Source organism: Pseudorca crassidens, chromosome 17 (genome assembly GCF_039906515.1).
Source record: "Pseudorca crassidens isolate mPseCra1 chromosome 17, mPseCra1.hap1, whole genome shotgun sequence".
NCBI lineage: Eukaryota > Metazoa > Chordata > Mammalia > Artiodactyla > Delphinidae > Pseudorca > Pseudorca crassidens.
In genome coordinates, this window is record NC_090312.1 from 56,156,769 (window position 1) to 56,183,116 (window position 26,348).

Below are 26,348 nucleotides of genomic sequence, written 5' to 3' on the forward strand. Positions count from 1 at the left end.
TTTATGGCTGAGCTGTATTCCATTGTGTATATATACCACATCTTCTTTATCCATTCATCTGTAGACATTTAAGTTGCTTCCATGTCTTGGCTACTGTTAAAAGTGCTGCTGTGAACATTAGGGCGTGCATGTATCTTTTTGAATTAGTGTTTTCATTATTTCCAGAATTGCTGGATCATATGGTCATTCTATTTTTAGTTTTCTAAGGAACCTCCATACTGGTCTCGATAGTGGCTGCATCAATTCACATTCCCACCAACAGTGTAGGAGGGTTTTCCCTTTTCTCTACACCCTCTCCAGCATTTGTTATTTGTAGACCTTTAAATGGTGGCCATTCTAACTTGTGTGAGGTGATACCTCATTGTATTTTGATTTGCATTTCTCTAATAATTAACAATGTTGAGCATCTTTCTGTGTGTCTATTGGCTATCTGTATGCCTTCTTTGGTGAAATGTCTATTTAGGTCTTCTGCCTATTTTTTGATTGGGTTGTTTGTTTTTTCATTATTGAGTTGTATGAGCTGTTTGTATATTTTTGAAATTAAGCCCTTGTCAGTCACATTGTTTACAAGTATTTTCTCCCAGTCTTGTAGGTTGTCTTTTTGTTTTGTTTATGGTTTCCTTTGCTGTATAAAAGTTTGATTTGGTTCCATTTGTTTATTTTTGTTATTTCTATTGCCTTGGGAGCCTGACCAAAGAAAACATTGGTACGATTTTTGTCAGAGAATGTTTTGCCTATGTTCTATTCTAGGAGTTTTAAAGTGTTGTGTCTATATTTAACTCTTTAAACCATTTTGAGTTTATTTTTGTGCATGGTGTGATGTTACGTTCTAACTTCACTGATTTACATACAGCTGTCCAATTTTCCCAATATTACTAGCTGAAGAGACTGTCTTTTCTCCAGTGTATATTCTTGTCTCCTTTGTGGATGATTAATTGATTGTAGGTGTGTGGGTTTATTTCTGGGCTCTCTTCTGTTCCATTGATTCATATGTCTGTTTTTGTACCAATACCACACTGTTTTGATTACTGTAGCTTTGTAGTATTGTCTAAAGTCTGGGAGGGTTATGCCTCCTGCTTTGTTCTTTTTCCTCAAGATTGCTTTGGCTCTTCTGGGTCTTTTATGGTTCCATATAAATTTTAGGATTATTTGTTCTAGTTCTGTGAAAAATGTCATGAGTAATTTGATAGTGATCACACTAAATCTGTAGGTTGCTTTGGGTAATATGGCCATTTTAACAATGTTAATTCTTCCAGTCCAAGAGGATGATATATCTTTCCATTTCTTTAAATCACTTTCAATTTCATTTATCAATGTTTTATAGTTCTCAGCATATAAGTCTTTCACCTCCTTGATCAGGTTCATTCCTAAGTACTTTATTTTTTGATGAGATTTTAATATTATGAGTTATTTTATAATAGTGATGGTTTCAAATCTGTAGTTCTCACATAAAAATACAACCTTGACGACATGAAACCAAGAATCACATCTTTGGGATTACAAGTTTATTCTTATTCTTGTTATACTCTATTCAAAGTGTGTTTGTAATCTTAATATTTCCTGGCTGGTAATAAAAGCTCTTTCATGGAAACTTCATTTAATAGAGGAGCTATTTGAGTGGGAAGGAAAAAAAAATAGTTTCATTTAAATTTGCAGACTTAGCATGTCTTCAGAACCTTTAATAGGAATAACAGTTATATTTGAGATATTTTGTTTTGAAAAAGCAAAATTATTACTGTTTAAATATAGCCTCTTATACATGGTTGGTATTTCTGTGTTCTTCACTTCAAAACATGCAGGTGCAATGTCATAATATCTGCAGATGTTGATTTCTGATTATAGAACTCTTATCTTCTGCAGAGCCTGGTTTAATTTATATCTGCCATAGAAATGAAGAGCGCAACATATTTTTGATTCAAATAAAGATAACTTACTAAAGTCCTCTTTTGATTACAATCATTTTTCTTAGGCTTCCACTTCACTTATATTACATTAAATGTTTCTTTAAATTAATGTTTTGGTACCAGCATAGGATATGTAAATGACTTACCTAGTGATTTATGATGCCATAAAGTGACTCTATTTGTGTGGAAGTGGATCAAAGTTTGGTGCCCATAACTTGTATGGCTTGGTAAGCTCAATAATGCCCCTCAAGGTATCCATACCCCAACTCCCCAAACCTATGAATTTGTTACCTTACATGGGAAAAAATTGCTGATGTGATTATATTAAAGATCTCGAGATGGTAAGATTATTCTGCATTATCCAGGGGCCCTCAATGTAGTCAAAGGGTCTTTATAAGAAGAAGACAAAAGGGCCAAAGGCAGAAGAAGGAGATGGGATGATGGAAGCAGAGGTTGGATTGATGCATTCTGAAGATGGGGGAAGGGACCATGAACCAAGGAATTCAGGCAGCCTCTACAAGCTGGAAAAGATGAGGAAACAGATTCTCTCCTAAAGCCTCCAGAAGGAATGCAGCCTGTCTTAGACTTCTGACTTATAGAACTGTAAGTGAATAAATCTGTGTTGCTTTAAGCCATTAAATTTGTGGTAATTTGCTACAGAAATAGAAAACTAACATATATGGCTTTAAAATACTCCACACTTTCAAAGTCACAATTAAGAAAATGACATTTTCAGTCCAAACAATCATACAATTAATACTAAAGGCAGTATTTTGTACTAGAGAAAACAGAGTTTGACACCCCTGAATTCAAATTATTACTCTGCTACTTAACTAGTTTTGTGTGACCTTAGTTGGTCAAGATATTTAACATCTCTGACTCTTAGCTTGCTTGTGTATAAAATAAGGATAATACTGTCATCACTAGGTTGTGGGTATGAATTTAATTAATATACATAAAGCATTTAGCATCGAGGTTGGTAAATTCCAATGTTGATAGAAATCAGATAGCTTAAACGAGGATCACGTATGCCCTGTCTAAAGAGCCAGAGGTCACTCGGCTCCGACCAATAGCTGTCATGCGGGGAAGAGGGTTAAGTGCTGCCAGACATTTCATCTTCAGTCTAGAGAGACTGCAAATACAAATCTTAACTTGAAATTTCCCAGTTTTTAAACATTGACTTTTTAGTGTTTAAATATTCCCTTATTTTACATCATTGAAAGAAAACTGAATTCTTGTCAAATGTAGCCCATACTACCATTCTGTGGCCTCTAACCTACCACATGTAGGTACTCCATGTAGTTAAAACCTGTGGACATTGACAACACTCGACAAGATGTTTTTAGTTATCCTCTTAGTCTTCCCTTCTTTTCCAGTCATGCTCTCCAGCCCAGACTTTATGTTGCAAACAGACTACAAGTGTGGGGTCCTCCCTGCACTTTCTGAGCCAAATCGCTCTCCACAACCAAGATCCCAGCGTGCCAGTTTCAGCACAGCTCCAGGTCTGCAGAGGCATCCCAGGCCTTGCCAGTCCCCCACCATCTATCCAAACTGACCTAGCCTGCATCTCAGCCAACTCAGTTTGAACAGACATCCAGAGAGCTAAAAAACAACCAAACAAAAAACGGCTCTAGGGCTTCCCTGGTGGCGCAGTGGTTGAGAGTCTGCCTGCCGATGCAGGAGACACGGGTTCGTGACCCGGTCTGGGAAGATCCCACATGCTGCGGAGCGGCTGGGCCTGTGAAACATGGCCGCTGAGCCTGTGCGTCCGGAGCCTGTGCTCCGCAACGGGAGAGGCCACAACAGTGAGAGGCCCGCTTACCGCAAAAAAAACAAAAACAAATAAACCAAAAAAAAAAAAAAAGGCTCTAGAACTAAAACTGCTCTAAAAAATAAATTATATTATATTTTAAAATATAGAGAGAAAAAAGGAGGGAAAATCTTAGCTTGTTTAAACAAGAGACCACTCTTTAGTCCTTGGTAGTAACAATTAACTTATTCAACTTAACTTGTCTTATGTAGAATAGGAAAATAGGCAGACTGTCTACTGAAATTTAATTTACAAGTATCAGTAAAGGCTTCCCTATATAAACAGACTGGCAGGCATGAGAGGAACTACTATGGCTAATTTTAGCAGTATAGTCCACTTTGTGACTATTGGTCCTATTCACCAGCCAAGGGCTAAGGTGGGAATATAGAAACTACATCAGCAAAAAAAAGAATGAAACTTTTTATCAAAATTACTCAAGCATGTTTCTCTGCTTCATCCCAAAAGAAAGTCTTATACAGTATACAATTAGAATTATAGAACTCAATAAGAAATATTCATTCAAAACTAATACCTAATATGATGATGAACAAAAGAAATGAGAAATGAATAAACTTGGCATGTGAAATTTCTGAAAACTTAGTCTAGAAAAAAGATAAGTAACATGGGCTTTGCAGTTTGAAACGATGAAGAAAATTCCCAACCATGCTGAGGACATGCTGGGACATAGGCATAGTCAGGGCACCTTGGGTGGCAAGAGCTCATCGTAAGAAAACTTGTGGATAACTGGAACTGAAAAAGTGTTCAGGGGATGGAAGCAGCTGTAGGAACTAATTACTGTCTCTGACTCTTGTTCACAGTCAACATGGCTTCGTTTCTCAAGACTGTTGTGTTTCTCTGTATATATCTACTCTGGACTGCTCTCTTTCCATCTACTCTTTTCCCAGTCCATATTCCAGAGAGAGCAGTCTACCTGACTTAGATAACGACCATTGTTCCCACGGGGCAGAGCCTTCAAGGTGACCATATATATGAGTCACCAGCCAGCATGGATCGCTACCTTCTTCAGGTCAGGTGCCCAGCTGTGTGCACAATCAGGAACCATTCCTGCATGTGATACAGCAGAGATGGAGAGAGCAATAACAGCTAAAAGGAGAAGTTAGGCAGAGAAATCATACACTGTTTTAAATATCAAACAGAAGAGGAGACTATGATAAAATACCTCAGTGTCCACTTATTTTTTAAACTAAAAACTTGAGACTCACCAAAGTGGGTGTTTTCACTTTTTTTTCTTTTTTCTTTTTTTTGGATAAAATGCCATTTTTTTTTGCAGTTTTCATGATTTAAATATATTTGCATAATTCAATTACATCAAACTCTGTGTTTTTAGTCTTCTTTCTGCTAAAGAATATATCTGATTTGTAGGAAATCGCATTCTGCTTTCCTGATCCCTGGAACTCTTTTAAGTAAATAGAAGTTCCTGTATGCCCCACATACATCAATACTGTGTAGACCTGAAGGAGTTAATGTATATTTTTTGAAAAAAAGATCATTTTAATTTACCCTAGTCTAGCTGGTGGAATACTTTGTATTTATATTGCATTTTTCTCGAACGGAGTCTTTATCTACTCCTCACAGAAATCCCCATGACAAAAGTATTCCTCATTTTATGGATGAGGAAACTGTTACAGAAAAGCGACTTATCCAGAGTCCCCCAGAGAATTAGCGATGTTAGGATTAGAGCTCTCTCTTCCGTACCCAGTACCAATAACTCACCACATTCCTTAATACCTGTATGTAAAATGCATTTTCTAGATGAACTAATCCCAACAAAAGGTCTCTGAAAACAAGCATGCCATTGAGAGAGGACAGGATTCCTTGATCCTGACACAGTACCAAAGTTACCTTAGATGGATCTGTATTCTTTTTGCTTTGCAGTTATTCATTTCTTTACTTGTGATGATGTACCTTAAAGCAAAATCTGCCTAAATGTAAAAATTCCTTCAGGACGTTTTAGCATGTTAAGGCTGCCTGGAGGAACTCTAACCTCTGAGTAGGTTCAAGGATCCCATCCTAGCTCTCTTGGCATAGGCTTCTGCCTGTACACCTCCAGCAATGGGATTTTTGCTGCCTCACAAAAATGTATGTTTCACTGTTAGACAAGTTGAGTTGTTAGAATGTTTGGGGTTTTGTTTGTTTTTCCGTTTTGTAAATCCCATTGATGGATCCCTCTTATGCCTTCTGGAATACATGAAATAATTTTGTTTTCCTGTCTACGTAACAGCCCTTCAAAGAATTGCAAATAACTGCTAGGTCACTAGCTAGTCTTCAATACCTTAGCTAAAGAATATAAGTTCTTCAACCATTCTTCTAATAGGATAGTTTCCAGAACTCTCACCTACTCTGATTCCTTCTAGATTTTTATAGATTGCATGAGCACTTCTTAGTATAAAGTACTCCATTTTTCTATGCTATGGCATTTAAGGCACTCCATCAGATTCCATTGTGTATGCACTGCTACAATATTTGTCAACTTCCTCCATGTCATTTGACAATCTACAAAGATGTAATAAAATTTCAAGTGTGATCAAGGTGCTGTAATTAAAATTATTCTAAGAAAACATATATTCTAGCAACTACAAAATTAATCACAAGCTGAGACAAAAATACAATCTTGGGTGCCAGAAAATAATCATTAATCATACACTTCTTAAAACTGTGTTATTCATTTTTAACTCCAAATGTTCATTCATTAAGATGAAAATAATAGTATCATTTATGCATCTAATGAAAGTACTCAGACTTAGTCTTTAATAATTCATCTAACATCTAGCACTCAGGTATTGTTGGTGTCTAATAAAAGGAGATTTGTTTCTGAGACAAAGCCCACAATGTATTTGGTGTTTTAAGAATTAGAAATTTAACTAAGTGATATTATCACCTGCACGAGGTATTCCAACCAATGAAAGCATTTTTAGGTCTTCTTTTTACATTCATCCAAAAAAGGGCCAATTGAACCAATGCATAATTAACAACCTTATTCCCAAATTAATTTCTTTCTTTGAATCCCTCCTTTTTCAGCAATTATTTAGTGACAGTGATAAAATGTGGAAGGTTAATGGCTTTCTGTATCAATTATTTCCTCTCTTAAAGAGGAAAGCATGCGTTTCACACCTGTGCAGACCTCCACCATGTGCAGTACCAGGGGGTCAAACAGTCTGAAAGTGTATTACAGAGGCCCAGAGTGAGATGCTGCCAGGCTGGAGACAGAATCAGCCAGGTGTGTGGAGAGCAAACTCAGTACTCACTCTTGCACATTCAATAAAAGCAACCATATCAGAACCCTTTGATATCTGCCACGGGCACACAGTCCAGGGAAGAATTTGACCAAGTGCACTGATGTGATCTGGCAATTGCTACACAATGTGCAAAGAGTACAGTTGGCAGAAAGACTTATTCTATTCATTTGGGCAGCTGCAAAAAAGGGAATCCTGCTGTCCATGTGTGAAGCTGGGGAGTACCATGCGTAGTTCACAAAACTTTACCCAGATACCAAAGCAAGATTTGCCACGTATTTTAGATTTCTCTTTCATGATGAGGATGATGCAAACAATCTGACCATCTGTTCCCACAAACAAATAACATGCTGCATGGATAAAAAGACACCCATACTGACTATAGTTGATGGAGATCCTTTTGTTTTAGGTCCTCATGGGTATTTTTTCAGGTTGTTCTGCCTTGAATCCAAGAATGGAAATAACTGGTTTCTCATCTTCATGGGAGTATTTAACTTCATGGGAGAATCACAGATTGGAATCTGCCTACCAGAATCGCCTAATTCTGAAAGTGTTTGTTAGTGTTCAACTTTTTAAATTGCTTTGCCTCACTCTTCTACATTGCCTTTGTCCTGAGGGATATGAAGCTTTTGCGTCAGAGCTTGGCTACTCTCCTGATTACCTCTCAAATCCTTAACCAAATTGTAGAATCTCTTCTTTCTTACTGGTTCCAAAAGAAGCAGCATGTGCAGGTGAAGAGGAAGGTACAGGCTTTAAAGGCAGACATAGATGCTACATTATATGAACAGGTCCTTCTGGAAAAGGAAATGGGAACTTACTCGGGCACCTTTGATGATTACTTGGAGTTATTCCTGCAGTTTGGTTATGTGAGCCTTTTCTCCTGTGTTTACCCACTGGCAGCTGCCTTCGCTGTGCTAAATAATCTCACTGAAGTTAATTCAGTTGCCTTAAAAATGTGCAGGGTCTTCAAACGCCCATTCTCAGAACCTTCAGCCAATATTGGTGTATGGCAGGTAATTATTTGAGAAAAAATTATTTCTTTAAAAAAAAACAGAATGAGGCATTGTGATTTTTTTAAAAAAGCTATGATAGAAGATTTATTTTATAATAAAATGCTTATCCACAAAGCAAATTAGGCTATAATTAACTTCTAAAATAGCCTAGATTTGTCATAATAGAGCATCATTTTAGAAGGGCTTGGTAATGTCTAGAAGAGACCTGGTAAGGTGTGAAGATCTACTCAAAGTTAGTTTAATCCAAATGTTATGAGAATAAACAAAGATTACTTATTAGAATGGAAGAAAAGAACTATTGCAAAACAATTGGTCATGTAATTGGTACTAGCAGAAAAGTAACAGCAAATGTAATACCTATGCTGTGGCTTGAATGAGCGATGGAAGAGGACGATGCAGCTTATGCTCATATACCTCTATAAGAAACAGTCACTAAAAGCCTCTTAAGGAATACTCTGTTTTACAGATTCTGCCTGTTTTATATTCAGGAGGGTTTTTTCTGAATTATTTTACTCATTTTTTCATGCTCTATTTAAATCCTAATATTCTTTGGAGGACAGGTGTCCCTAGAAATGTATACATGCACAAAATGGCTCATAGCCTTTTTTTTGGTCAGACTCCTTTAAGGAGCTCATGTTAACCCTAGATCTTCTCCATGGAAAAAAATGCATATACAACATACAGTCTCAAAGGTTCCAATCCATGATTGTACAGGACATCCATGGCCAGAGGTTAAGAACTCTCTGCTTTAAAATATCGTACAGTGATTGCCCCCAATATTTGTAGATATAGGAAAAAGATTTGGCTATCACTTTCTTAGGCAGCAATACATGGAACAATGTCAAAAATCTGAAAAGTGATTGGGGGGGTTAGATAAAAAGAAATGGAAAAATATAGTTTGATCCAAATACACAGGGAAAATTCTCTCATTTCTATCAAAAGCCTCTTAGTAAAAAATGACATATGGAAAGTGTGTGTTTCCTATCTTCCAGCCAAAATTAGTATAATTCCAAAATAAAGGTAGATAAGAGATGCAAAATGAAGAAAACTGTCTTGGGAAATTCAGGGGTTTATTCTTTCTTATTCATAAATTTTTTTTAATGGTAAGTAATGGCTTGACTTTATGATTCATTTTATTCTTGAAACATGTTCCTGAACAGTTCAGTATATTGAAAACTTTTAGATGGATCATAGAAATTTTCATATTAAAGGACTTGTACGGTGAAAACTTTTGTAAAGTAAGGGATCATACCCTGATTTATCAGTTTTGTAAGCCCAGACTTTCGATACTGTGTGGGCTTAAGTTTTAAAAATTATAATGTACTACAATAAAATAAGAATTATGATTTGGACCTTCATTTCAACTTTCTAAGCACAGTACATCCAATTAAAAATAAATTAGAAACTGTGGATAATGGATTAAATTGTGTTCATTGTATTTCTTTGCTCCCTCTATATTTTCTTTTTATATTAATTTATTTATTTTCATTAAAATCTTCTCTAAAATCCAAATATTTAGCAGTGAATTGATTATTCTCTGGGTACATTATAATTTAAACTATATTAATTGGAAATTGTATTTGTAGGTTTGAAGGAAAAAATTTAATCCTTGTACTGAAAATGAAGCTAGTACATATTAGTTTGCATTGCTTTTTCAGAAAAGATGTCACAGCTGAAGATGATCAAAGGAAAAATAAAGATTTTTATCAAAAAACAAAATTAGAATGCAAAATTTGAAAATAATGTCAATGACATCATTTCTGCCTATTTTATTTTTCTGAATTTTATGATGCATCAATTTCAGCCATAAATTATACTTTAGCAGAATCAAAAATGCCTTATGAATAATGGCTCCTTATTAATCTCAGCCTTGCTAATGTCAAAAAGAAATATACCACGTAAGACTTCTGTTGCACAATACACCAAATTTAAGCATATTTTTTCATCAGTGTGAAGGTGTCTGCAGGTTAACTCCTCCTGCATAAGGTCATACTTTGTTTAGAGGAATCCTAGGGGAGGTGTTCCTGCGAAAACTATTCTGGAAAAACAAGCAGCATCTCTGTAACTTATGTTGTCCAATATAGCTGTATTAAGAGTGGCATATAGGGATTTCCCTGGTGGCACCGTGGTTGGGAATCCGCCTGCCAATGCAGGAGACAGGGGTTCTATCCCTGGTCCACGAAGATCCCACATGCCGCGGAGCAGCTAACCCCATGTGCCACAACTACTGAAGCCCGCGCACCTAGAGCCCGTACTCTGTAACAAGAGAAGCCACCGCAATGAGAAGCCTGCGCAGGGCAACAGAGAGTAGCCCTTGCTTGTACAACTAGAGAAAGCCCGCTCACAGCAATGAGGCCACAATGCAGCCAAAAATAAATTAATTAATTATTTTTTTTTAAGTGGCATATATTCTTCTATCTATATGTTGTTTCTTTCCCATAGATAAAATCTGTAAGAAAAATACACTTGAAGACAAGACCACAAACCCTGACTCTCAAAATCCAGCAGAATCAACTGGAACAAAGCCAGAGCAGAAGGAAATGGGGACTGGGAAAGAAGCCCTGGTCAGGTGAGAACTCAATAAAACACATAATACTGCACTCAAAAATTCAAACACCTATCCCCCACTTTAGCTGAGCAAAGGTCAGGAGAACTACAATAGTCACATAACACAAGGGATCTGGGCCGGAACTAAAAGGTTGTTTCTGTCCAGTTCATTATTCCTTACCAGCCTGCCATGGCCACTAACCAGGATCTCTAGGCAGCCATTTGTCCATAGGCCATAGCACACCAACAAAAACATTGTAGTCACATGTCTGAGTCATTAGTATCAGCTTGAAAACAGCTTACATATTTACTAGGCATGAATTTTTTAAAAAGGACTTGAAGAGAATGTATGATTCTTCTCTGAATTCATAAAGAAATGGCTATTCCAAGTCTGTAAACATTTTATTGTTCCAGAAGATTGATTATTATTTCCTTTCATCTGCTAAAGAAAGTGTGGTATGATAACCAAGAATAATTACAGAAGCAGATAATCTTTTTGCCACTGAAGGAATACAGTTATATAAATACTTCCTACAAAATTACTGGAAATACCACAAAGGAGATGGCAATGTCAGTGTGAATCAGTGAATCCACAATAAAGCCCAACGAGAAGCTCCTTCATCTGGCCACTTCTTAGCATGTTTATGTGCCTGCTGACCCAATTTGAATTGCTTGACTATAGTTAACGTAATTGCAATAAGTGTACCCTTCTTATTTAACAGGCAAGAAGAGTTGTCATTTATAAAGAAGTTAAAAGTACTTATTCCTCCCCCTGACCCCCCATTCCCACTTCTCTCTCAGCAGCTCTACTGTATTAAGCTGTGTGCTGCCAATAGGTGTCACCATGACAATCTAGGACCCGGTGTATTAGGTTGAACAATAGGCATCAGAAAGAGTGCATTTTCAATAAGCATATATTTGACTATATATGAAAATAAACACAAGCTCACTCTACCGCACATACAAAAAAAAAGTTTGACAAAAATTAAGCCTGACATATTATTTAGGCAGAGGGAAGTTACTTAAACTCTGAAGCAAAGATTAGACTCTCACAACTGGGATAAGTAATTATATTATTTCTATAACTGTTGGTGTTTACAGATGATTTACGGTCCTGTTAGTGAGTCATTGTTATCTTTACTCCACAGATAAGCAGCCAAGGCACAAAAAGGTTAATTAGTTTGCCTGTAATCATAGGTCAGCTCTGCCAAGATCAGACTGCAAAAGACTCAGATCCCTGAGTGGAACTTTTTCCTCGCTCCCACCAATACACTCATTTTTAATCAACATCTTAACCTTCTGAACTGATCTCTCTTTCTAGCGTTTATTTTAGTATATTTAATTTTTTGTAACAACCAGGGTGATACATAAGTTTTCAAAGGACTGAAGTGGAAGCCATAACTAACATTTTTAGGGATGTATTCTTCTTAACCCAGTATAGTACTTTCACTCTTCTGAAATACGAAAATGCAAACATTTCAATTACACAGAAAATGGGTCATATCTCAAAAACACAAAACTCCTTGACACAGCCTTGTATACTTCCCACCTGTTTTACTTTGTCTTCCCCAACACACAGTTCCTTCCCTGTTGTCCCATCTCCCTGTTTCAGTCATACCTGTCCTATTTCAGACTCTTGTACTCAGGAATTGATTATTCTGTGGAATGTTTGATTATTCATTTTACAATATAGTTAGCAAAGTCGCTTGAGAATTATTGACAAACTGAGTAGACCCAAGTTAGTTTAAAGCTCTGGCTTTATGGCTGGCCACACTTCTCCTCAAGATTGAGGGAGAACCAGCTGTATTGAAGGAGCAACTTAAAAGGGTCACTGGGAGTTCCAGTGTCACTTTTGACTAATATTACTGGGAATCTTAATTTCCAATACCATGGAGGACTTACCAAAGCCTTTCTGTTTTGATTTCATGGGTATCAGTGGTACCACATCTTGAATCCTAGAGAGCAGAGTTTCTATACATAGCTAGAAAAGATCAATGATAAAATAACTTTCTATTAAAAGTGTTATTTCACAATACTCTCAATGAGTAAAGATGATTTTGGTATTTGCAGTTATTAAAAATAAACAGTTTTAAACTTGGGCAAGGCCAGGTTTTAAAAAGCTCTTTCTCCTTGAAAAACATTAAGGATTTCATTGATTACAGGCACTAAATACAGATGCTGTGTGAGCGACTGACTCTCACTTCAACTTTTTGAAGTAACAAAAAGGTTAATTATTAATAAATAAAATTTAAAGGTAGATTTTTTATTCTAAGTGCATTTACATTATCCTCTGACCTGAGCCATGGCTTGAATAGGAATTATGTGTTTAGGATGATCAATATCATCCTATTGTATTGGGGAGAATGCATGCTGTGGATTTTGCAGTCTCTGTGTGTGAAGTGCAGTGTGATATTATTGATTATACCTTTAGTTTCTGTCACACTCAACAGAAGACAGGCAGAGGTAGATACCAGGAGAACCAACAGGATACAGATATAGATAGATATAGATATAGATATAGATATCACAACAGGATACATTTTTTTAACAACAAGATTATATATATAAAGAGATTTATTATAAGGAATTGGCTCACATGATTGTGGAGGCTGGGAAGTTCCTAAGATCTCCAGTCAGTGAGCTAGAAACCCAAGAGAGCCAATGATATAGTTCCAATCTGAGGCTGCAAGTCTCAGAATCAGGAGGCCTGATGCTATTAATTCCAGTGTGAAAGCTGCAAGCTGAAGACCCAAGAAGAGGCAATGTTTCAGTTCAAGTCTGAAGGCAGGAAGAGCTCATGTCCCTGCCCAGTCAGGCAGGAGGAATCCCTCTCATTCATGGGAGGGTCAGCCTTTTTGTTCTATTCAGGCAGGCTTTCAACTGATTGGGTGATGACCACTTACATTAGAGAGGGCAATCGGTTTTACTTAGTGTACAGGTTCAAATGTTAATGTCATCCAAAAGCACCCTCACAGACACACCTAGAATAGTTGGGTTTTGGGGGGTTTTTTTGTTTTTTTTTTTTTTTACATATCTGTTGTATTTTATTGCTTTGGCACAAAGACCATTGCAAAGTGCACAAGGAAAGATTAGCTATGATGTAATTTTCAGTTAAAATGAGTTTCTTCTTATAACATAGACAATTTCTAGAGGATGTTAAAAAAAAACAATTATCTGAGTCATGTAAAAGCATTTAACTTTTTTTTAAATATCTTTATTGGAGTATAATTGCTTTACAATGTTGTGTTAGTTTCTGTTGTACAACAAAGTGAATCAGCTATAAGTGTACATATATCCCCAAATCCCCTCCCTCTTGAGCCTCCCTCCCATCCTCCCTATCCCCTCCCTCTAGGTCGTCACAAAGTACTGAGCTGATCTCCCTATACTATGCAGCAGCTTCCCACTAGCCATCCATTTTACATTTGGTAGTGTATATATGTCAGTGCTACTCTCTCACTTCATCCCAACTTCCCTTTCCTCCCTTGTGCCCTCAAGTCCATTCTCTACAACTGTGTCTTTATCCCTGCCCTGTCACTAGGTTCATCAGTACCGTTTTTTTAGATTCCATATATGTGCTTTAGCATACGGTATTTTTTTTCTCTTTCAGACTTACTTCACTCTGTATGACAGACTCTAGGTCCATCCACCTCATTACAAATAACTCAATTTCGTTCCTTTTTATGGCTGAGTAATATTCCATTATATATATGTGCCATCTCTTCTTTATCCATTCATCTGTCAATGAACACTTAGTTTGCTTCCATGTCCTGGCTATTATAAATAGTGCTGCAATGAATATTGTGGTCCATGTACCTTTTTGAATTATGGTTTTCTCAGGGTATATGCCCAGTAGTGGGATTGCTGGGTCATGTGGTAGTTCTATTTGTAGTTTTTTAAGGAATCTCCATACTGTTCTCCATAGTGGCGGTATCAATTTACATTCCCACCAACAGTGCAAGAGGGTTCCCTTTTCTTCACAGCCTATCCAGAATTTAGTGTTTGTAGATTTTTTGATGATGGCCATTCTGACCAGTGTGAGGTGATACCTCACTGTGGTTTTGATTTGCATTTCTCTAATGATTAGTGATGTTGAGCATCCTTTCCTGTGTTTGTTGGCAATCTGTATGTCTTCTTTGGAAAAATGTCTATTTAGGTCTTCTGCCCATTTTTGGATTGAGTTGTTTGTTTTTCTGATATTGAGCTGCTTGAGCCCAGAATAGCTTTTGACCAAATACCTGGGGACCCTGTGGCCCAGTCAAGTTGACACATAAAATCAATTACCACACCACCTCCATTACTCACATAAAGGAACTGAAAGTTTTTCTGATGCTAAAATGCAGTCTTTTCTCACCATTTCACAGTCCTCTCATCTCACCTGCAATGGACTGAATGTTTGTGTTCCCTCAAAATTCACGTTTTGAAGCCCTAATCCCCAATGTGGCATTATCAGAAGATGGGATCTTTAGGAGGTGGACCCCATCATGCATGGAGTTCATGCCCTTATAAAGAGAACCTAGAGAACTCTCTTGTTCTCTTTCCACCATGTGAGAATACAGCAAGAATCCTGCAAAACAGAAGACAGCTCTCACCAGAACCCAGCTCTGCTGGCACAGTGATCTCAGACTTCCAACTTCCAGAATGATGAGAAATGAATTTCTGTTGTTTATATGCCACCAGTCCATTGTATTTGTTATAGCAGTCTAAACAAGTAAGACATCACCCAACCCAGCCTTACCCAAAACTCTAACATAGAGCCTCAGTACCCTTGGGCATACATAATAATGACCTTCTTCTTCATCATGCCACATAACAGAAATTCTAATGTTAACTATTTACAAAGTTGGGTATCCTGTTTATAAAATATTTCCTTGTCTCAAATATTGTTTTGTAAGTATACAAGAGTATGGTTATATGCCTAAGCCAAATTCACATGTTATGTCTATTTAGCTCTTTATATAAACACAAAAAGAAGGGGTCAGTAAAGTTGACATTATTATTATAAAGATGTGAATTTCATAAAACAAAATCACTTCTGTGATTCTGTGATTTTTTTTCATCCAACTCTCAATAAGATTCTAAATAGAACCTAAAACTAATTTTCTAGCCACAGTAATAATACTTATCTCAAATACATGTCAGCCCAGGAGGAGATTTCTTTTCAAGATATCCAAGTATTACATATCCACATTTCTGACTGGAATACATTTGTGTTAAACTAGATTATTTATTTATATATTTATTTATTCTTTTTTTATATCCTTTCAGAATGTTCTCTAAGTTGTTTATCCAGGGGAAAAATATTCTTTGCACATCTTCCCAGAAAAAAGCAACCAATTCATTATCTTGTCAGATGAATCATTTAGCTTCTGAAAGACATGGGATTCACCCCTGGAAAGTCCCATTGATGCCATTTGTCCATTACCGAGAAAAACAGCCTGTTTCTGGCATTCCATCTCAGCACATTCTTATTTTTTAATATAAAAAAGTGCATTTTGATGGACACTAATGAATAGCAAGCAAAAGATGTGTTTTGCCTGGAAATGTCAAATAGCTGTGTCTGAAAAGGAGACAGAGTTGAACGCCTGATAGGTTAAGTGGTTAAATGATGAACAAGCGAGTGAAAAGTTCAATGCCCATGACTGGGGTGCACTGCAAGACTGACTTTTACAGTTATAGTATATGGCTTTTCATCACCGTTGCTACCCATAATGCCAAGAAGGAAGGTTATTTCTATGAATAGCCTTCTTTGTTCATAATAGCAATCAGGCTCTATTTGGGTGGTTTTAAAATAAGCAGTCATATCACAGCAGGAACAATGAGAGCAGAATAGAATTCAGAATCTTATCAGCACTCATAAACACAGACGTGTATTGTCTTGTAGCTAGAAAAAGCAAGAATCACTGCCGTAAAGATGCTTAAAAATCCATATGTGACTTTATAGTTGAAATAGAAAAGGAACGTCAGCTATCAACTTTATAAAAATAAAATACTATTTATACTACAATAATTTATAAGCATGTAAAAAAATAAAATCAGCTACACATGTGCTAATTCTGTGGGATGCATAATAAAAAATGAAGCACTATTATTTTTAGCCCCAAATTAGAATTTTCCTCTATGGTAAGCAATACTTTTATAATTAGGCATTGCAAACAATTTTAACAACAGATTGGCATCTCATTTTAATAATGATTGCTAACTTATATTTCTAGCAATATGGCAGACTAAACATTTGTAGAAAACTCTTTGGGGAGAATGTAATTAAAACTACTAGGTAAATGGGGCTTCCCTGGTGGCGCAGTGGTTGAGAGTCCGCCTGCCGATGCAGGGGACGCAGGTTCGTGCCCCGGTCCAGGAAGATCCCACATGCCGCGGAGCGGCTGGGCCCGTGAGCTATGGCCGCTGACCCTGCACGTCTGGAGCCTGTGCTCCGCAACGGGAGAGGCCACAACAGTGAGAGGCCCATGTACCACAAAAAAAAAAACAAAAAAAGAACAAAAACTACTAAGTAAATATAAAACCTACATTTGAATCCATGCCTGAGCTAGTGAAAAATAAATTCTACTGATAGAAAGTTTCAAGAACTGGTGTTTGCCCCGAGGATTTTTCCAAACTCTACAGCCTAGATCTGAGTTGAAATGTGTCATTAGTGAAACAAAACCTGGGATTAAACTGGATGCAAAACACAGGTTGGAAACTCTTTCATAAAACTAGGATTCCACAGGGTAACCCACTGGAGGGTAAACTACTTCTCAGAGGGAAACAGCTTGAGTAATACTTGCCTTTGTCCTGGCTTTGAGTGGGAAAAATGGAAGAAATTTAAAATTGGGGGCGAGGCAGGGGGTGTGGAATGAAGGAGGAGAGGACAGGGGAGGGAAGGGGCAGAGAAGAAAGGGAAGGGGAGAAGAGGAAGGGGAAGAAAAACAATTCTTAGCCATAAGCCAATATTCAAATAGACCTAGAACCAGAATTCTTATACTATCTATATTCTGAATAAAAAATGAGGCTAAAAAAATTTAAAACAATTAAACTTGAGAGCCCATACATCTGCCAAAAACCAACACAATCTGGAAGAAAACAAACTTTAAAACCACATCTCAAAATATCCCTATTGATAAAGTTTTGATTAACATGAACTCACAGTCAAAAATTACTAAACACATGAGGAAATAAATCGCTGTGAACAAGACAACAGAAACCAAAATCTGCAGACTCTTGAAAACCTACAGATGATGAATTTATCAAAAACAGTATTCTGTATAAGTATGTGATGTATATTAAAAGAAATAAAAGAGAAGATTGAAAATAAGATAAGAAACAACAAACCAGAAATCGTCAGAATTGACAAGGTATTTCTGCAAGTTAACTGAGAAGAACATCTAGAAATGAAAAGTATAATCTCTAAAATTAGAAAGTCAGTGAGTTAGACAGCAGATTAGACAGAGTTGAAGAGTTAGCAAAGTGGATGACAAATCTGAAGAAATCACCCCAACTTCCACCATAAAGAAAAAAGATGGAAAATATAAGAGATTAAAATTAAGAAGTGTGGAGGAAAGTATGAAAAGGTACAAAATGCAGATAATCAGAATTCCAGAAAAAGATAATAAATAGAATGGTGGAGAATCAATATTCAAAGAGATAATGCAATTGATAAAACGTAGTAGCCCTCAAATTCAGTAAGGCAAATAAATCCAAATCAGCATAAATAAAATGAATTAACCCTAAATATATTCTAATAAAACTTAAAAGTACAAAAGAAAAAGATTTTTTAATTAGCCAGAAAGTAAATACAGACCACATAAAATAGGAGAAGTAAACTAACAAACATCTGACTTCTCAACAGCAACAATGGAAACCAGTAAACAGTAGAATGGCATTATCAAGATTCTAAAAGTAATAGTCAACCTGGAATTCTATACCAGGTGAAATTATTGTTCAAAAAAGAGGGTAAAGTGTAGATATTTTCAGTCAAGCAAAACTGAAGGGAGCTTAGAAGTTTTTTAACGTATACTTCAGGAAAAGAAAAATTATCTGAGGAGGAAAGACTCAAATTGGGGTAGTCAGGGATCAGTCAGGAAAAAAGAATTTATTCTAAATATTTCAATGAGAAGTAATTAAATACAAGGGACTCTGTAGTTTAAAAATTTTTGTAAGAGGTAGGAGAGCAAAGTTCAAGGGTGGAGACTGCAACACAGAAATTAGAAAAGTGCAGAAAGTAGCTACCAAAGCCACAGCTGCCCCTTAATTTCAAAAGTGGAGACAGGCAGTAGAATATAAAGTCTGAAGAAAGTTCAGGAGATCTGCTGCTTCTGCTTCTATGCTCTGGTCTTCTGCCAGATGACAACTGAACTGTGCCTTCCTTTTAACTTTCAAATCACCTACAAATGTGTCTCATTGGTGGAATTTAAATCAGAACCCTCCTGGCAAGGGATTCTTAAAAATAAGGTTCCCAGGCTTTCAGCCACTGTAATAACATGGGAAAGTATAAAAAGGAACAGAAATGCCACTGATTGCAAATAGACAATCCAGCACAGAGATTCAAGAAGAAATGAGTGGAGAAAATGGCAAGCATGTGGATAAATAGAAATATACATTAACACCATGAAATAATTATAATAATGTCTAAATTGAGGGTAAAAAGTGAGATGGAACTAAACTATTCCCTCTACAGTAGGGTGATTGGCATAAAAAAGAATTAAGAATTTGATCAATTTTAGAACTTCTTAATTAAACATGCATGTTAAAATATATTTGAAGAACACTAATTTAATTAAAATAGAGTATTTAACCTCCATACAGTAAACATATATGATTTTAATATTATAAGATGATAGACGAGAGACAGAGAGAGCACAGAGCAATTCTGTCAATTACAAAATGAAACTGATGATTCCATGCTCCTAGATGGGTGATATTAAAATGCTTCTTTTTGTTTTTTCATAGACTTAACATTTAAAAATTCATTAAGGATATATTATATTTGAACAACACAACTGACAATTTAAATCTGAAAGAAATTTAGAGAACCCTTATATCCGGTAACTGAAGAATAAACAGTTATTTCAAGTTTACTTAGAACATTACAAAAATTAGAACATTACAAGAGCTTAATACATTTTACTATGTAAAACAAAAAAAGCAAACAAACAAGGTACACTGTAAAATCTCCCAGGAGCTCTTTAAAAATACAAATGTTTGTGTTCTACCCCCAGTGATACTGATTTCATTGGTCTGGGGTGGGTTCTAGGCCTTAGTGTGTCTGAAAATCACTCCTCAAGTGATTCCAAGGTCCATCTAGGACAGAGAACCATTTCACTAGGAGTGACCATTTCATAAATTGAAACCTAAAGTAGGTCTTAATAAATTTTAAAGATTTCACATTGAATATATTTCTAATCACTATGCAATAAAGTTAGAAGTTAATTTTTTTAAAACTAAATTTTTGAAAAATCTCACATAATTAAAATTTAAATCACACTTTTAAGTGGCCCTTGCGTCAACAAATACATCATTAGTGAAATTAGAAAATATTCAGAAAGGAAACACAATGAAAATATTGCACACCAAACTTACAGAATAATAAAGATACTAACAGGTATTTGTTTTTTTTTCCTTTTATTTTTTTTCTTTTCCTTTTTTGTTTTTAACTAGAAAAGTTGGTTATAAAATTTCTTGGAAGAACAAACAAGCAAACATAACAAGGAAAACGCTGAAAATGGAGTTTTTAGAGTAATGTAGGTGGTATAAGTCCTACCAAATATTAAAACCTATTTAAAAACCTTTGTAATAAAAAAAAATAGTGTGGCATTGGCACATGAATAGCTAAACCAATAGTATAGAGAATACAGAAATAGACCTAACTGCATATAAAAATGTAGTGTATGATAAAGTTGGCATCTAAAATCAGTACAAAAAATGTAGATTTAAATAAGTGGTATTAGAGTAACTGGATAGCCATATAGAAAAAAAGTAAAATTGGATCTGTCCCTCATGCAGCACACAAGGATAAATTCCCAATGAATCAGAGATTTAAATGTAAAATAGTGAAACAGCACAAGTACTAGGAAAAGAGGTTCAAACCCCTTCATAACCTGGAAAGGTACATTAATCCCCAAATTCAAAATTCAGAAGCAAAAAAGCAAGAGCTTAATACATATTACTATGTAAAACAAAAGCAAAGCAAACAAACAAAAAACTTTTCATTACAAAAAAATTATAAGCAACAAAAAAAAAGAGACAAAATAAGCAAAATATCCAGGTATGAAAATTCTCACTGCTATTTTCTTTGGGGATTGATTATTTTATTTGGGGATTAACAGACATTTAAATTTTTTCATTAAGATAGTTTACAACTGTTAATGACTCAATCAAGTTGATATCTTTGTGATATGTTACTACGACAATTTTATTTTCCTCTTTTTAAAATCTAATACCAGAAGTACAATGTACTTACCTAATAGCATAGAGCAAAACCACTATGTCATGTAATCCCAGGAGTAAAATAATAATCCTGACACTCAATACAGCGCAATCTGAAAGTCCATCTTGACCTCAAAAAAAAGTAATTATTAGTAGTGTATATATTTGCATATATTATATATAATATAATATTCATATCTTATGTATACATTATTCATATACATATAATATATGAGTATATTTGGTGACAAATTACCTGCTAAAGTCTCCACCTGTGCTTTCTACTCTTAAAAGTCATTAATATTGTGCCAGAAATTATATGTGGCACATGAAGATGAAACAGACCAGTATCAGAAACATCAAGAGTGATTTACTAGTAGGCAGTTAGACATGAGTCAGCAGACAGAAGACAAAAATTTTATGAATATGCGTAGTTGCCTTGAGAGAGGAACGAGCCTACAGACACAGTTTGTGACCCTATTTAAATCACTTCTGACATGTCAGTTGCCTGTTGCCATAGAAAACCAGAGCAGACAGAATTTGTGTCTACTTTCTTTTTTTTTGGGGGGGGGGCATAGAGAGAAGGAAAACAGACAAATTTTGTATTATTTTATGGCACCTAAATTGTGACTTCTAAAAAAAATAGATCTACTTATTTACCTAGTACAGTGAAGGGAACCATAGAATAATTGGTGGATTTTTTGAAAGTTTTTAAAAATTATGCAAGTGGACAAATTCAGATTACTATGAGGCAGGCAAATAATACCCATGTATAAAGCACATGGGATATGGAAACAACAGAGCGAGCAAGATGATAAGAGACAGGAGAAGAGGGGATACTGAGGTGAACTGGAGTGCATCCAGGGATTCCTCCTTCCCTTAAAGAGCCAGTCCAGCTGAGAGATGCCATAGGGAAAAATGAGTCCAGTGATGCCAATATTATCTGATTCTTTTAAGAAAACCCCACAATGAATACTACTAAAATAATTTGAAATTCTTTTAAACTATAGGCCAAACAAAACACAGCTACCATCTCTGCCTTAAAAGGGTAGGCTAGGGCTTCCGTGGTGGCGCAGTGGTTGAGAGTCCGCCTGCCGATGCAGGGGACACGGGTTCGTGCCCCGGTCCGGGAAGATCCCACATGCCGCGGAGCGGCTGGGCACGTGAGCCATGGCCGCTGAGCCTGCGCGTCCGGAGCCTGTGCTCCGCAACGGGAGAGGCCACAACAGTGAGAGGCCCGCGTACCGCGAAAAAAAAAAAAAGGGTAGGCTAGTTCTAAACAAGTTGACTGTTAAAAAATATAATTCCATTATAAAATTAGAGATGTGGTCCACAGGAAAAATATTCATTATTGCTGTTCCCAATGTGAAGCACATATAGAGAACAAAATCAAAACTATAAGAATATCTTGTGGATTATAATTAATAACTGTACGTTTCCTTTCAGTATTTTTGTTATTTTTAGGATTTGGGTTTATACTATATTATTTTTTTAGATATTATATTTTAGTTATTTTAGATATCTTTTGTCTGATATTACTTAATAAGCAGTCTTCCATTTGAACAGCATGTTTTTATAGCCAGTCTCTTTAATGCATTCATAATAGTCCAAATAGCATAAATAGCAAGAGCCTAGAAAAGAGGTTTTGTTGATTCTATTTGAAAGTTCATTGACTGATGGAAGTTGGAAGATTTGGTTAAAAAAAAAAAAAAAAGGTAAAATGGAAGCTCCCTAATGTGAGAGAATAACTAGATGAGTCATTGTGTTTTTTTAAATCTTTATCTCCTTGGGAAGAGGAAAATGATGGGTCTGCCTAGGACTGGCATTAGCAAGAGACAAGAGCATGATGAGGCAAAGGAGTAGAGATGAAGGAGGGGGTACCTCCCTACCTGGTGACAGCAGCAGACAAAAGAGCTGAATCACCTGAGAAAGGGAAAAAAAAGAGTTTCCCACATAGTGAGAGACAATTTCAGCCATGGGGAACAGCAAAACTAGCACAGTGATTTGCAGCATATCGGTTCTAAAAAGCAGCAAAAATGCTATGCAGATAAGCTGAGGGGAGCAACCCCATAAGCAACCTAAAAGTAAGCTGGCCTGTGGGAATCAGGATGGGAAATGCAAGCTTATCAGACACCCTCACACTCTCTCCACCCTTCTTGAGGAAGGAAGGTACTTGAATGTTTCAGCAAGTCAGCAAAGTTATGGAGAATTGCTCATTTACTAGAGTGGGGCAATTGCCAGAGAGGTTGACAATTTTATCTCAAATGTTTAGCACAGGGTCTGGCACTTATTATATGCAGCTGAAGATAATTGCTTTGTGAATAAAACATTGTATATTTTACTCTGCTCCAAGTAGATTTCAAGAAGAGGGATCACAAAGTGAAACATATATATATATTTTTTAAATTTCTGATAGAAATTTTATGAGTACATATAGTTTAATGCCTGAAAACTGTTCTCATTTTAAATATAGGAATCTTTTCAAATATGGCTATTTTCACTAATCATAATATGTCTTGCCAGTTTTTCCTTTATCTTTATATGAAAGGTAATGTTTTCGTTTATTGTTACCCTTTTCCAGCATCCCATAATATCCAGTTTGTTATATAATGTGGTAAAAAATGCAACGGAGAGCTTAAATGTCTAATAATTCTATTCCAATAAATGTTCACCCTAATTCTGCTGAAGCAAGGAATAGTTTCACAACTAGTTTATGTGCCAACCATCAGCTAGGTAAATCGCTTCTACCTAGCCTAATGATTCATTTTATTCCAACTTTTTTTATGCAACTGTTTACCAGAGCCCTTATCTGGGCATCCAGCTCACAAAAACAGGCCTGTTTTGAGCCCTCCCAAACGCTGGTCATGGTAAGGCATTGACAGACAGTAGAAAAACAACTGTGCCAAAAGGAAAAAGCAGCAAGAGGACAAGCCAACAAAACAGAAGCCACCATAAGTTCCACATGCTTCCACCACCAAGTGTAATGTGTGTCTGGATCTGTACACTTTACACGGGCCTCTCACTGTTCCGGCCTCTCCCGTTGCGGAGCACAGACTCCGGATGCGCAGGCTCAACGGCTATGGCTCATGGGCCCAGCCGCTCTGCGGCATGTGGGATCTTCCCGGACCTGGGCACGAACCCGTGTCCCCTGCATCGGCAGGCGGACTCTCAACCACTGTGCCACCAGGGAAGCTCTGGGCCTGTACCCTTTTAATTAGCTTTTGCTCCTATTACAGTGGATGAGCTGAACACACCATGTTTCAAGGGGGATTCCTCCAGGAGTGCCCATCACCCTCATCTACTCAGGACATCACTCGGGCACTGTTCCCTTTTTCTCCCTCACCACCTCTCTGTTGGATCATTTCTATAAGCATCTAAACATGTTGTAGCAGTTCTCGCATTTAAACAACAGCAACAAAATGCCCCCCTTAGTTCCACGTGAGCATCAGCTATTGTCCTATTTGTCTGCTCCTTTTACAGCAAATCTCTTCAAACCAATTACCTATATTCACTTTTTCTATTTCCCCTCCTCCCATGTCTTCGTGACCCTGTTTCAACCAGGATTTTATTCCTTCATTCCACCAGTTTTTTTCCCACTTTTATGAACGTTTTTATTGGCTTTGTCTACTTTTACCAAAGTCAGCAATACCTCCTATGTTGCCAAAGCCAATGGCCGGGCCTCAGTTCCGCTTTTTTCCACCCATCAGAAGCAATTCAGGGTTGATCCCTCACTCCCTTCTTGAAATACTATCTTCATTTGGTTTGCCAGATGCCTCTCTCTCTGATTTATGCCCTATCTCAGTGGACATTCTCCTCACCATTCATTGATGGCTCCATCTCATCTCCCCAACCTCTAAACTTGGAAAGCTCCAAGCACAATCTTCAGACCCCTCCTCTGCTCTTCCTACATTCTCTTAGTATGTGATTTTATCTGGTCCTATGGTTTTAAGCAACATTGATACCCTGATGATTCCCAAATTTATATCTCCAGTCCAGATCTCTCCCCAGAACCTCAGTTTCACATACCAATTGCCTACTTAATATTTCCACTGTGGTGTCTATTTGACATGTCCCTTAATTCCCTCACTTCTTCCAAATCTGTTCCTCCTACGTCTTCCCCTTCTCAGTAGAAGGCACCTTCGTTCTTCCATTTGCTCAAAAATTCACCTTCTTTTTTCTCTCATTCAGTACAGCCAATCCAATAGCAAATTCTGTTGGTTGTTCCTTTGGGACATATTCAGAATCTGACCACATCTCAACATCTCACACACAGCTGCTACAATGTCTCCTCACTGGTCACCTAGCTTCCACTGTTTGCCCCCTATAATCTGTGTTCAACAGAACAGCCTGGGTGATTGTGTTGAAATGCAAATCATCCCTTTCTCCTCCAGATTCTCCAGTGGCTTCCCATTTCATTCTGAGTGAAAGCTGAAGTCCTCATAATGGCCCACAGGGCCCTACGTTATCTCCCCTGCCACCAACCTCTCCACTGCTCCTCTGACCTTAGCTCCCACCACTTTCACTCTCTCACTCTGACCCAGCCACACTCGAACAGGCTTCCCTCAGATCTCCACATAACTTCCTCCCTCACTTCTTTCACAGTCTCTGCTTAAATTTCACCTTACTGGAGGGACCTTCCCTGACCACCCGATAGAAAATAGCAGTGTCTTTCACTCCTCCAACTCCATTACCCTGATTTTTTTTTCTTTGTTGCATTTACCATCACCTGACATAGTCTGTATTTTTTAAATGTCTATGTTGTCTGTCTCTCCCTACCAGAAAGTAAGGACTTCATTATGTTTACTTCTATATTCCCAATATAGAAGACTCCTGGCATATAGTAGACATACAATAAGTGAATGAATGAATAATTGAATGATTGAGATCCACAAATTATATAATTTTGGAGGGAAGATAATGCTTTTCCCATAAATATTTACTTCACTCTTAAAATTCTTAAATCTAAACTATTGTCAAGTTAATTTCTCTTAAGTAACTGCACATCTTCCTCCATGAATATATTTGATCAAGCTCCATGTCTGATTTCACAAAATTTTTATCACAAAATACCACCAAGTTTTTTACAATGTCTCATAGCAAATTCACAATTTAATGTGCTTTTAAGCTATTTGGGGTCAAAAACAAAATTGGACCCTCATGCTTTAACTGATTCCACAAGTATAAGAAGTAGAAGTTATGCATTTGATTTCCTCTCTACAATTGTTGGTTTCAACTGCAGTCATTCTAATGACTCATGTGACAACCAGATTTTGAGAAGGCACGGTAATCCGGAGGTGATTGCACTCGGTAGTCACCTCCAGAGTCTAGGACATGAGTTAAGACTCAAATGAAAGGAAAACAATGGTTAAAGTCTGGACTTCGGTAGGCATCTCTCTGTGTA

General features: G+C 36.8%; 1 protein-coding gene across 1 annotated transcript in view; it reads left to right on the forward strand.

Annotated features, from left to right (window-relative positions):
• CNGB3 (cyclic nucleotide gated channel subunit beta 3) overlaps positions 1–26,348 on the forward strand; it is a 143,907-nt gene that overhangs the window by 7,322 nt on the left and 110,237 nt on the right. Inside the window, exon 3 of the mRNA XM_067711698.1 lies at positions 10,424–10,550. Within this exon, the coding sequence (XP_067567799.1) occupies positions 10,424–10,550 (127 nt within the window). The remainder of the gene's footprint in view (positions 1–10,423; positions 10,551–26,348) is intronic.